We start from the raw sequence: 14,690 nt of genomic DNA, 5'->3' as shown, positions 1-14,690 counted from the left end.
GTCCTCTCGACCTCGACCGACCTGTCCACTATTATGTGGTCTAACAAGGTGGAAGAGGTTGCTGTCACTCTTGTTGGTTCATTTACTAATTGTATTGCATTGTATTCTTTCAAGAGTCGGCGTAAGTACTTGGCTTCATTACAACTATTTGACAATAAATCTATGTTGTTGTCGCCCAAGTACATAATGGAGTTCGATCCGATAGCCAAGTTAACAAAGATAGAGTGAAACAAAGCTGACAGTGAGGTGTACCTTACATGTGGTGGCCTGTATACCACACATAAACCAAGCCTTACTCCCCTTATCCTCAGGACAACACAAAAGAGACTCGATACCAGGGCCCACATCCTCAGTAAGTGTGTGCTGCTCGAAGGAGATTCCCTCCTTAATATACAAGGCAACGCCACCACCTGTCACCGCGTCTGCAATGCCGTGTAAGTCAGCACGCCGATCACATCGCAGAACTACAGGGTTCCCTTTAAAAATATTGAAAACAAAATAACAAAAACTTAAAAAATTTATTTTTATAATATAAATTTAAGAATTCTTACTAAAATATTGGATAGTTGCAATCGATAACTTTTTAGGCGAAATAATTCCACCGAAGTCTGAGACCCATTTTACGGAATTGTGTATTTTATTATCTATAGCATAAGATAACATTTATAGTTTGTTTTCACAAGTTTTAATGTATTTTATCTGAAATTTCAGCAAAGGGAAAAATATAACAAGAATATTGATTTATAATTAAAAATCAGTGCCCGTTCTTTAATTCATAGGTTATTGAAACTCCTGATATTTGTAAATGTCAGTATCAATCATAGTATTCCTGAAATTCTTTCCTAAAATTGTATTAATAATAATAAGCTTTCGGCATTGGAAAGTGCTTATTATTGGTTGATTGAATTAGTTACTACAGTTTTTCATTGGTTCTAGTAATTCTTTCAAAATATTAGACTGAAATAGTATAAACTTATAAAAACGTAGCCATTATTTAGAGCGAATAAATAAGTTCAGCTTGGCGGTACTCGCATATTATCATTTCAAAAACAAACTAAAACACCCTGATTACCAAACTCATACTGAAGTAGTGTACATAAATGGAATAAGCCTATTGGGGTCATACAAGTCGATTAGGGTACATTCCGGGTACAGCTCTAACACAAAGGGCATATTATTATCAATAAGCAATTAGTTCAGCATCCGAATGGCAATATTCAGTTAATTGGACCCATATGGCGTTCTATACTGTATTAGTCACCATGTATCAACTAACTAACTCGTTTCTGTACAAAAACACTATTTGAATGTTCCAAAATCAATGATATTATTATTATAAGAAAAATGTTATAACATTCTAAAATTCTATCCAATAAGCTATAATGAGAATAAAACTGTCCAGTAAAACAGTTCCGGAAACGGAAATAAAGCCACGCGGAAGGAAGATGGAAAAGTGAAAGGTAAGCAAAAGTTAGTCTTCCTATGATAGTACAACACACATACATGGGATGTTTCAACTAACTGTAAGGCCCAAAACTATTCTAAATTTTTACATGTTGCGAAATATTACACCACATGTTTCGAGAACTAGTCAGTATGGTTTCCATACTCTCCCAAGGAAAAAAGAATATATAAAACCTTAAACTATTTTTTTATATTTGATACTATAACTATAAATTACTTTATATTTGGTGAGTTAGTAATAGTATAACGGATTTATAGTTTTTATCAAAACCCCACCAAAAATAAAAGAAACTAACGATAAAAATGTTAAATTCCTTGATTACTAAATAACGTAAAAATGATCTCAATTATAATTATAATTTAAGGTTCATATCCCTCTATAATATATAAAACTTAAGAAAACGAATAATAAGTCCATAAAGTTTACATTCGTGATGACATTATTACCAGTTTTAAACATGAAATAGGGTTGAGCTGGCTTTTGAAATATTGAAAGTGAAATGTAATGTCGTACGGTTCATTAAGTCGGGGTCTTTTTTCTTAGATACGTGGAGAGGTTGAATGAAGAAAGGAGGTGTACATTTACAGTTTTGAAAGTATGTAGCATTAAACATTTAATACAATACAAATTCGTATAAAATAGTAAATAGTTAAGCCAGACACAGTGTTAGGTATTTAAAGAACTCATACATAACAAACAAATATGTAAGATATACATGTAACGACATTTTGTGTATAATTACGTACCTTTAAAGTAAAATAAAATTTCTTTCTTTAATAATGTATTATTTTCATTTTTATTTAAATTCGTTCCTTATTCATTAAAATCAGGTACACGTCAGTCATCTAATCTGACTTTAATATTAGCATATATAACACAAAAAAGTTCTTAAAAGTTGCACATTTTATAGTTCGTAAACTCCTCTTTACTAAGCATCAGACAAAGAAAAATTACTCTGTATTTGATACTGTTTACAGAATGCTGAATAGACTACGTGTACTGTAAACTTACTTTCATGCTTATCAATTTCCAATAAAGGGCTATTGTTCAGAGTACAATAACTATTAACGATTTGTTTCAACAGGTGATAAACGGTTTCCGATATGAAAAACACTATTCCTAATCGAAAGGCTTATTAACTGTGTTGTAGAACTATAAACAACCGATATTGGCAATATATTTGCTACCAATTAATTACTTTGCCTGGCAACTCTTGCATGAATTTAAAGATTACACAAACCGTTACGAAATAATTCATGTTAATTATTATACAATAACAATTACACTATAGGTCGGTTTAATTAATAATGATACATGCAACATTGTTATAACGCATCATGTTTAAACGTTACATACTTTATAGTTGTGTAAAGAATAATAAATCAAGATAAAACATTTTTTAAGACCTACCCATTATGATATCCTTTGTATTTACTGTATAAAAGTGCAGTTAAAAGTGTCTATTAAAAGACTCCCACTTTGGAGGCACTTGTCCCATAGTGTATTGACCTAAACTTGGAGGTGAGGATTTTGGATGTTCAGTCATTGAGTATTTTTATCATTGTTAGATCTCTGTATAAAATAAATAAGATTGGTCAGCTGTAATTGTTTGGATGTCATAATTTCTGTCTCATATTACGTTTGGATGAAGAACTGGTCTCCAAGACTTACATGATTCATACTTTTCGTTTAATACTTTTCTTATATCTGTTTTTTTCAATGGTTTATGAATCAATTACCTATAATCATATTTTAAAACTACTGTTTTTAGGTGATAAGACAGCTAAATAGGGAATTTATACTCATTATAAATAATGTATTATATAAATATTACTAATATTATATATAAAATTCTAGTGTCACAATGTTAGTTACCTTAATCCTCCAAAGCGCTTTACCGATTTTTACCAAATTGTATATTCATATTCAGTAGGTCTGAGAATCGGCGGCTATCAATTTTCCATACCCCGAAGTCTTCAGGGTCGTCTAAGAATTCAATTTAGATTACAGTTTTTTCAAAGCACCTGCGTATTGGAAACTGCAAATGCGAGACAGTTGCGTTTGCTACATAGCTAAATTCTATTTTAAGGCACTAAGTTAAGATGTATATTTGTGTTTAAATAAATTATCTATGGTTAAACTAAAAGCTAAAATTTTAAATAATTTTATAATTAAGGACATATACCTTGCGTCTTTTTTAATTTTTGTTGTTTTTCGCAGAACACCTCAGCTTACAAAAAAATTTTAATCCTTTATAAAATTACTTATTAAACGTTACTTGAATTATTATGTAAGTAAAATTAAATTGATTTTTTATTCCACCATAAACTATTTAAACTACTGCGCTGAAAATTAACATGGAGATTCTTCAGGTCTCTGGGATGAATATATGCATATTCTTATTTATAAAATCCCTCTGGGCTACGCCCCACTGATCTTTAAAGTAGTAACATAATCCCTCTTAAGTTCTGAAGTATTACGTAAAAGGGCATTTCTAATGTTATCAACTGTTCTCTGTAAACATTGTTTATTATTTTAAATTTGTTAACATTTATAGTGAGTACAAATATTTTTAAAGTAGTTTTAGATTTCAGAAATTAATTAAGTACTTATAAGATGGTCAGAATTTGATACCGGAGAACTATGCTAGATGAAAATTCTCTTGACTGTGCTTTTGAAATAATGTACTAATTATAGATCTACATAAATGGCCTAAAATATTAACAATATTTTTCAGTTAAAAAGGAAAACAAACACGTAGTGTCACTGTTAACGTACTTTTAGCTGTGCTTTTTAATAAAATATTAAGTATTAGATCTAAAAGATAACGTTACTATCAAACAAAATAAATTAGAATAGCCGTAAATATAAACTTTTAATTTATTTTCTTGATTGTGGCAACAAGGCAAACTCAAACGTTGGCGTTGGAAATAAAATTCACTCAAACGTGTAGTGGTCAAACACGTGCAATGCCTTACTAAATTGCGTGCAAAAGGAGCGGCTAACTGCTAGAAGTGTAGATATAAAAGATAATGTAGTCTGAAATTTACGTTAAATTTTAACACTGTTATTAAACGTAAATTATTTGTCTTTTTATGTGTTATCTTTTTTTGTGTGTGTTATGTTTTAAATGTCATTTTGATCAGAAACGAGGTAAAATTGGCAATGGAAAACACACTAATATCAAATTAAAATTACAATGACCATAAATAAACAAGTTTTAAAAATATTTTTCTTGATCTTAGGAAGAAAGGAAACTCAACATTAGCGTCGGAAATATAATTCACTCGAACCAGAAGTCTTCATACAGGTTAGCACCGTAGGTTGTAGAAAAGCAAACCGTGTAGAAGTATTGCTTTTCACAATGGCAATTATACGTGGAATACTCTCGAATGGGCAAAACCATTCAGTTTCCTTGTGTTCGATGTTAAAGATTGTCTAGGAAAAAATACTGTAGAATCCATTGCGTTAAGGGATTGATGTTGTAATAAGCAATATTTTCATATGTATCATATATGATAATTATCTATATAGAATAAATTATATTAAACGAGAAAAGATTAATGTTTTTAATTTTTGTATTCCGTCATCGTTTACAGCGTCCCATGCTTCTTCCACTCATACACCACATTCGCACATATTAATAAGAATTTACATGGCAAAGTAACGTTTGCCGGGTCAGATAGTAACTGATATAACATTTGTACAATCATAAAAAAAAAACATCGCTATTACGTATATAATACCTTTCTTGCATTATATTCTTAAGTATTTTCACCAGTTTTTATCTATTGCTATAAATTGTTAATAAATAAAGTAAAAGCTTACCTAAAATGTAAGCATACGAGGTACGAAGATAAAGAAATGAGACTGATTTTCCTTGCAACATGTGGTAACCCTGCAGACTTACATAGGTACAATATATTTAACCTTGATCTATAAGCTGCTTCTAGTCCGAGCGGCACATCGATGCAACTGCTCAGTTTTGAGTTGTGCTGTAATAAGTTAACACATGTCTGTGCCTCTCGTCACGGAAATGGAACCGTATAATATTGCGCATTGGAATGCCATTATTTTTGCATTACATTGGGTGAAAATTGCAACAAAAACTTATGGTAAGCTTTTGAAAGGCTTTTGGAGAGGAGTTTTTGTCAAGTTTTTCGTTGGCATAAACTGTTTAGTAAGGCAGAATGAATTTTGAAATGACGACCGCAGTGGACGACCGCAGTGGACGACCATCAACCTCACAGACAAATGTCAACTTGACCAGGGTGCGTGAACTCGTACGATCTGATCGAAGATTGCCCGTGAAAATGATTGAAGAAGATCTGATCATCAATCAATAAACGGTTCGTTCAGTAATATCTTTGTAAAAGAGTTCTTCCCGTGTTCGTGCCAACATTGCTGATAATTGGATTCTGAATCACGATAATGCCGCATTATCCTTAAAACTAATTTCAGTACTACTACAGCCACCCTATCACCAGATATTTTATCTCAGTGCGACTTTTTTACATTTTAAGAGTCATTACGGCGGTGAAGGGACATCATTTTCAAACAACACAAGATGTCTAAAAAGCTGTAACGAATCTTAAATTATATTACAGAAGATGAGTTCCAGAAATGTTACCAATCAATGGAAGAAGCGCTGGAAAAAGTGTGTGCAATCAGGAGTGAACTACTTTGAATGAGTCAACACTAAACTTGACTATAACGATAAGCACAATTATTTTCACACTAGTCTCATTACTTTATTGTCGCACATCGTATACTATAAGGCAGAAAAACTAACTGTCATCCTAAAAAAGGCCTTTGAAATTATTTTCATAAGATTTATAGATTTAATAACAATATCTGAAAACATAATTGCTCCATTAAGGTATGGAGGGTTGTGTGTACTTCATGCATAATTTAAAAAATGTGTAAGAATCAACACACAAAACCATTTACACCAGGCGCTCTCTGGGCGATATATATTACTGATTTGCATCCAATTAATGTAACCTGAGCATAAACTAATTAAGCAGCAGCAACACGTTAATGACTTACAACTTTTATAATCCCCTGAAACATGAGGTTTACACACTTTTACCACTTGATTGAATAAACGTTATTAATTCGTTTATTCAATATTTTAAATATATTTTAATTCAATAGACATTTTATTTTGAAGTTTCTACCGACGCTATTAATCCAATTTAAAATATAGGTAGATTGTTTTATGCTAATTACAGATAAATATGTAATTATAATAGTTACATTTTCAGCAAATTTCTCGAAAAACAAACTGTCTTATATAATTATTTTTGTTCAGTGGTTTAATTGAAAAAAATATTTAAACCTGTGAATAAATAAAGAAATTAATTCATTTTTCTATTAAATTCATTCATTTTTTTAAAGTAATTCATTCACTTGTTGAATGGGATTTGGTGATACAAATACTGGATGTTTAGGAAAGAATATCGAGGTTTTTACCGATGTGTAGTATTTATTAAACAGTATAAAACTTAAACATAATTAATAAATTAAGTTAAAGAGCAACTCAAATGCTTATACCTACAAGCTTGTAAGTGTTCTAAAGCTGTGTCAGCCCCATTCGCTACACCGCACACATCAATTCGATAACCCAATTCTTCCCAAATTTTGGCTAATATGTCTGGAGTGATTGCTGCATCAGCAGCTACAATCATTTTCCTTCTCGGGTAGGTAGGTTGGTTGCTACTAGCCTTCCGAACTGATTTATTTATTTATTCTTCCAACGGAATTACACCACTTGTTTCTATTGGCTACGCGTGAAAGTCTCACTCACTCGCTCAATACTCTCTTCATTAACCGTTGATCGTCCCGTATTCTTCCCCTTTGTCAATATCTTCAAAACTAATCATACCATCTACCGATGTTATTATAACTTGGAGGATCATAACAGAACTTGATATGGGACGCACGTTAAATAATTACTACATATTCAGTCTTTGCAAACGGCCAGAACATAGAAAGCCTCCTGTTCACGAGTCGCCCATTTTTTCTACCAGCGCTTTTCTAACAGATGGCGGAAGAAAAACATTGCACAGGTGACAACCAATACTGTTAGAGTTGCTCTTAGATTTTATATATGTTGTAATTTTAACTTAAATATAAAATATACAAAGTGTTTTAAAACCCTCAATGTTCATATATAAAACACCCGGGTCTAAGGATGCCTTTATTTTATTTTTTATGATATTATTAATTTAATATGAGGATATCAGGGCGAGACATAGACCTATAAATTGAAATTCACAAGGTAGCACTAATGGGACTAAAATTCTCCCATAAAGCTCAGAGTACAAAATATATACGAGTACACATATAAAGTAATAATAATATAATGTTATTTTGTAAAAATAATGTTTTTAGCAGTTAACAATATCCTTACTATTAACTTATATCATTCTTGAAACATAATTTTTATATAATATTTACTAATTTTAAGTAATGTTATACGAGTTGAGCTAATAGGAAATAACTTTAAGCCAACAAGTATCTCAGGAACTTAAACAGTTTTCTTATCCATTATGACCGTCCTAGAGGGCCACTGGCCTGTGCGAGGATAATAAGGCAGAGATTTGATACAGTAAACAGACAGCATTTGAACCTGCGCTATCTCGAACTCAAATAATGAAAAAAAAATGGGGGTGGGGGGGGGGGGGGGTGGGGGGGGGGGGGGGTGGGGGGGGGGGGGGGTGGGGGGGGGGGGGGGTGGGGGGGGGGGGGGGTGGGGGGGGGGGGGGTTTTGTAGACCGCGCTGATTTTCTAAATCCTAGTGAAAATTTGTTTTGAGCAAACGACCAACCGTTTAGCCGCTATTGAGCCCGAAAGATAAATTTTTAGGCGAAAAATTTCAAAATATTTTAAACTTAGTCGCATTTTGCGGCCCAAACTAATGGATATAGAGTAAAAAATTACTGAAGGTTTTTTGTAGATCACTTCATTTCCTATATCTACCTTTTGATTTATTTTGCCCTCCGACCAATGGTTTCGCCGTTATCGACCTCAAAAACAAACTTTTCCACGTAAATATTACAAAAAAATTGTACATAATCACGTTTCTCGGCCAAACCAATGGAGATAGGGCAAAAAGTCACTTGAACCTTTTCTGTAGATCGCGCGATTTGCTAATTTGATGGGTCAATCAGATTTTGAGCTACGACCAACGGTTCGGCCGCTATCAGGCTCGAAATATTATTTTTACCGAAAAAATCTCTGGAATGTCAAATATTCGAGCGTTTTGTCGCTTAACCATGGAAGATATCAGCAAAAAATCACTGGACCTTTTTTGTAGTTCACTTCATTCCTGACCATGAATTTTTCGTCAGATCCGAGCTAGCTTCAACGGTTCGCCCGCTATCGGGCTTACAAAAAAAGCCTGCAAGGGTAAAAAATGCGTGTTTTGTTGGGAATTTTTTTGAGGGGCTTAAAACTAAAAATTCCCGGTTTTCAGACTTTTCCTGTTGGTTACACGGCAAAAGGTACCTGCGTGCCAAATTTTCAAGTTTCTAGCACTTCTAGAAGTAGGTTAGAATTTGTATACATCCATCAGTGAGTGAGTTCACACATGCGGCTGTATAGTACATTAAGATAAATATTTCTCTGAAAAATTAATTGCATTAACATTAAAGTGCCTTCCATAGATATTTTGAAGCGCCTGGAAATTGTAGATACTCGTACTATCACGCGTGGATGTTGTATATGGCACAATGTAGGCGGAGCAGTGGTGTAATCCAGTAATCGGAGTCAGGTCAGGTTCTATCAGTGAGCTGGCGGGCATGGATAGTCTAGTCTGATAGTCGTCACAGGCAGCGGCCAGCCTGACATGCGCAGATCAGATGCGCATTAATTAAGCCAGTTTATATTTATTTACAGCGTCTGATTTTACTTCGTCTAAAAAAAGTCTGATGCTGTAAATTTTTGTTGTAATGTACGTTAAGGTTATGCATTTAGAAAGAGAGTACAACGTTTTACTCTTTGAGATATAGCAAGTAAAGCTTCATCAACATATTATATCTGGTTTAAAGTCCACTAGTATATCGTGGATAGTTTGCCTAAGGCTATAAAACCACACTATTTTAAGTTAATTTACAGAACATTATAAATCGCATGTGTATTAAATTAGTAGAGTAATACCACAGCGATATTAAAGATATTTCAATTGTTAGAGAAATCATTAGAGAATTTAAAACAATATCATTGAAATGTTGAAATGTTGTGAAATGTTGTAGAGAAATTCAAGGCATTTCACAGGTACATAAAAGTTTCACTCTCCCACTTCAGAGCTCCATGTTTAAACTTAAATCTCTAAACATCTAAAATGGATCAAGAGACTAAAATATCTTTCAGTGACCATCACTATCTCAGGATTATTTGTAATGTTATTTAAAAATAATATGTTCATATTGTACATGACTTTCAAATGAAGCAACGGATAAGTGCTAGTTAACAATTTCAAAATACCGACAGTTGAATTCTAGTTTCTTTTATACTGTGATAAAGTTACGAAACTACTGAAAATCAATGATAAATCCACCCATGAGTGGGTATTCGTGGATAATACTGTATACAGTATACCAACCCGTGTTTCAAGTAATCAGCAGTCAGACATAAAGATAACAGATGCTCAACCTCTTGACGAATTCATGGACAGCAGACGTTAATAACGCTCAGCCAGTTGAAATCAGCTTCCTATTTATTTTGCGATAGACATATATTAATTGAAAGCGTACTGTATATAGAAATTTTAAAAGTTTGAGCAACAAAATAGTAAATCAATGGAAAATGGTATTCCGTCATAAATTAGTTGGTGAGCAGACTTTAAGGTGTGAGGAACACCTTTGAAGAATGTGCTTACTAAATATCATTGTTTAAAGCAGTAGTGTATATTGTATACTCTAGACCTTCACTCAAGGTAAGTTCAATTCGAATCGATGTGATGTTGCCAATTTTAAGTACATGGACGGTTGATATTTACATACTAGTCCTGTGCTTAGATGATATGAAAAGAAAATGTTATTTCTCTCATGGCGTTTAATGTTAACGTAGTATATTGACACTTGTAACGCACGAAAAAAATAACATTGAACTCATGAATGTGTGCACATATTTGATAGCTAACAGAAACAATATTTGAGTTATATAATTATAATTTCCATATAATCTTAACTAAGTAATGCACAGTCCAAGGTATAACATCGCAGATAAAATCCTAGAGAAAGGCTCTATACATGAAAAATAATTATACATTTATAAACTCTAGCTGGGTCCTGGAGTCAAGAGAATAGAGTAGTCTGCTTGGTAGCGGCGTTTATACTTTAACGTTTAAACGTTTACTTTATTTTGTGGTAAAGACTCAGTTTCTTGTTAAATGTTTTTCACACTGAATACTAAGTATTTTATAAAAAAAATCTATTTTGAGTTCCCATTTTTGTTCTCTTAGTACAAAGATGCTGAGCAATTTCATTTAGATCTAAAAAGACCTATGCGCTGTTTTCAGGGTGACAGAATAATGTAGATGGGTAAGCTTGGGGATATGGGCCCCCTACTGCCAAGACCAACGAGGAAGGATTTTGGGTACTAAAAATCAGTCATGTCTCTTGGAAGAAGGGGAAGCCAGCTCTGAACCAGTCTCTTCAGTCGAAGGGGGCAGAGAGTGTACACCCTTATCCCTAGGCTAGCAACAGGTGTTGATACTTAGGGAACCCACCGACTCCAACAGTCCTCTCCCACAGTAGGCTAGACCTATGGACATTTCCTTGCCATCAGAATATATCTCATTTGTTGTTAGTGATGTGCAGCCCATGGACATCCATAAGGTTGCCCAGATTTGTGACACATCGTTTTTGTTGTGCCCAGTGTAGGTTCAACTAGAAGATGTGAGCAAGCCAGAAGTGAATTCTACTGGGGATTAACAATTGTGCACGGGGAATTTCTAACCTTCGACGTCCGGGTGCAATATCCGTAGTATTTTTCACGGTTCATACAATAACACAGGGTTTTGTGTTTTTTTGATACTTACGATTCCTTCAGGCAGGAACACACACACGCACTCGCATCTGACACCGAGGTCTGGCTCTGACAACACAATGTACAGCACAAATTTAGAGTGCATTCAAGATTCGTATTTTATGTTAATCCACATAAAAAATGTGCTTCAATAAGATAATAAGCTGTGTTTAAAATCTGCTCACAGGAAACGGCAGTATTTTCATACTTAGTAAATGTTACCTTTTGAAACTTTCCTCAATCGATTTCAGAAAAATCCAGGTTGCGTGAAACTCTCGCCCCTAGAGTAATAGAGATCATCATAAATAAGATGAGTATAGAAGTAATAATATGATGGATAGTTATCGAGTAAAAGGTCAGTATCGATAAAAATGTATATATCACTTTTAAGGAAATATAATATAATATAATAAGGATATAAATAGCTGAAGAAAAGTTATGTACATTTTCGCCATTACTTACGGGCAATAATAAATACTTAATACCGTAAAATTGTAGTCCAAATATCTGCAAGGAAATCTTAAACATAGTGTTCAAGTGTTCAATCAACATTTTAAAGTAAATTAAAAAAGAAAATGCAAACGAACACGGACGAGCTGATCTTCAGCCCAAATAGATGTGGCAGGAAGCCAGCCCCTGTGGATTTCCGGTCAGCATACAGTTGATATATGACCTATCATTTATATCGGCATGACCGACCCAACGTGGGACGTCCTCATACTCTCATAAATCCTTTAATATTGAAAACCATTTCGTGTGTTTGCTTTCAATAATTATTTAAACAAACCCGTTTCAAACATTGGTAGGCTAATTTTGCTAACGTTATATTTATGATTTAAATTCAATTATCGTTGTAATGGTCTGTTTGACAAATATATAAAAACTTAAATTACATTAGGGTTACAGCGTTTCACTTAAATAGGCCAAACTAAGCTATTAGAACTAACTGTAAAATATATTGTTTGTCCCACGTTTATACTGCAAACGTACTAACCCATCGTTCGTGATAGAACGTGTTTCTCTATGATGCTGTCCTTCTCCTCAGAGACCAGAGGATAGTTAGTTTAGTCTGCTAGCTGGTGCAATATTGAGTTTGCCATCTTCATACGATCAAAAAAAAAACACGTTAAAAAGTGTCTACTTCCGGTCATTGTAATTTCCTCTGATCTTAGTATTTTTTGTTCCATAGCTGATTTTACCTTTTTCCTGATCAAGAAAATGTATATACATACACAGCTTTGGGGAGCCTACTTTTGCCAAAATAAAATAATTTAGGTTTCATAGCAGTCTTCAAATGTAAAATGAAAGTTATGCTACACTACTGTGTTTTATATCTGCACCGCTAGCAGTTATCTACCCGCTGCTGCTGCTTTGTACGCAATTCAGTAGGCGTTGCACGTGAATGACCACTGCTGGTTCCAGTGAATTATATTTCTGACGCCAATGTTGAGTTTGCCTTGTTGCCGCGATCAATGAAACAGGTAATAGAGTGTTTATTATGGCCATTCTAATTTACTTTGTTTAGTATATTTTGTTCCATACTTCATTTTTCCTTGTTTCCTGATCAAGAAAATGTATATCACACATCATAGAAAGTAAATGTATAACTATACTTATAATAACTGAGGGGAGGAGCCTATATACGGCATATGTTAAAAACCTAAAAGGCTTTCTCGATCCTGTCGGGCCTATTTCATCAGGTTGTGTGGTCGAATTTTATATGTTTGAAACTAAAAGTGATTTGTCCTCCTTTCATAGCCTCCTTAAGTCTAAGTATCGTATCATAATGTATAAGATAAAAACCTGCAATATTATTTTAATTGCTTGAGACTTCAGCTACAATTATTAAATAAAAAATAGAATTGATGGATAATAAATGAAATTTAAAAGTATCTCAGTGTTTTCCTATAGATCTAATATTTAAATAGAGGATTTGAATATTTTGAGCATCTAAATTTATAGTACAGCTCCAGTTCTCTACTTTACTTTAACTGTTAAAATACAACCTACTATTAGTAAAATTGTAATCCATATTAAATTAATATAAATATTTAGTATAAAAACAGTATACTATATTACAAAACTTAACAGTATAAATAAAAAAAAAGATTCTGATACAAACGTAACAAGCTGTATAACAGAAAGTTATCAGAAACATTAAGAAAAAAGTCAACCCCAAGTATAGTAGTTTTATAGAACTGAAATATTTATAGGTTGATTCGAGTAAAAAACCTATGATGCAACTTAAGAATATGATCCAACCCACCTGTATCAACCAGGAGGTAAGAAATTTAAAAATTTGCAGCTGTGTTTCGTAAACTAAATCAAATCATGTTAGAAATATAGGCTTACTAAATTACCTTCAGATTATCTAGAAATTTGATGATCATTTATGTTTTCATTCTCTCCCCTCCTCTCCAGCACATGTCGGCCCTAAACCAGACATATTTATAATGAAAGTTTTGGCCTTAAATATGGCTTTCTTAAGTAATAATCTATTGTGAGAAATTAGGAATTCGTTAAAATGAATATTACTTAGCCTTCCTTCTGCTGTTGAGCCACAGGTCCCTCGAAGTCTTCTAGAAGAACTAGACTATAATTGTCTTTGTTTTCCATCCCTCTTGGCTTGAAGACGGTGAATATCTTCAGGGTAAAAATCAATACCAATGCTTTAGCTAGTCTCTCCAGCACATGTGGCATCCTTTCTTCCGATGGACTTCCTTCTACCGTACTGATCCATTTCAGCAACATCAATAGTAAACTTTTTCGTAGTTTCCTGAAATGATTTTTCCTTACCCTTAAAGCCTCAAGTTCTGACCTCATACTCTTCTTTCAGTTCTGAGTTAGATCATTGCTTCCACAGTGTTTCGTACCTTTTAGCAAAGAATTTTATCGAGATTTTAATTGTGTTGAGCTGATCCTTCATTGTGTCCAGGCCGTTAACTGTAGTCCTAACACCCAAGCTACTAAAACCTTAACTTCGTCTCCTAGGTTAGGTTCAGGTACCTTGCCATCTCCTCAGCTTGAGATTGAGACCCTTTTCTAGCATTTATACAAATAGTACATTCCCAAGATGACTGTTCAGTAGGTCCCATTGAAAGCGGTATTTGCTTCTTAATGCTGAACTTGTCAAGGTGAAACCTATTGCAACAAATAGAGCACAAAGCAAAATCTCCATTTTTTGCAATTT

The 14,690-nt window shown here is 33.5% G+C and overlaps 1 protein-coding gene across 1 annotated transcript in view; it reads right to left on the bottom strand.

Moving 5' to 3' along the window:
- Nucleotides 1–210: 210 nt before the first annotated feature.
- Nucleotides 211–14,690, bottom strand: part of LOC124365864 (discoidin domain-containing receptor 2-like) — a 194,197-nt gene continuing 179,717 nt past the window's right edge. Inside the window, 1 exon segment of the mRNA XM_046822345.1 lies at nt 211–476. Within this exon segment, the coding sequence (XP_046678301.1) occupies nt 211–476 (266 nt within the window).

This window comes from Homalodisca vitripennis, chromosome 1 (assembly GCF_021130785.1).
Source record: "Homalodisca vitripennis isolate AUS2020 chromosome 1, UT_GWSS_2.1, whole genome shotgun sequence".
Lineage (NCBI taxonomy): Eukaryota > Metazoa > Arthropoda > Insecta > Hemiptera > Cicadellidae > Homalodisca > Homalodisca vitripennis.
The sequence above is the reverse complement of the archived record's forward strand: the minus strand, read 5'-3'. Positions and strand labels throughout refer to the sequence as shown.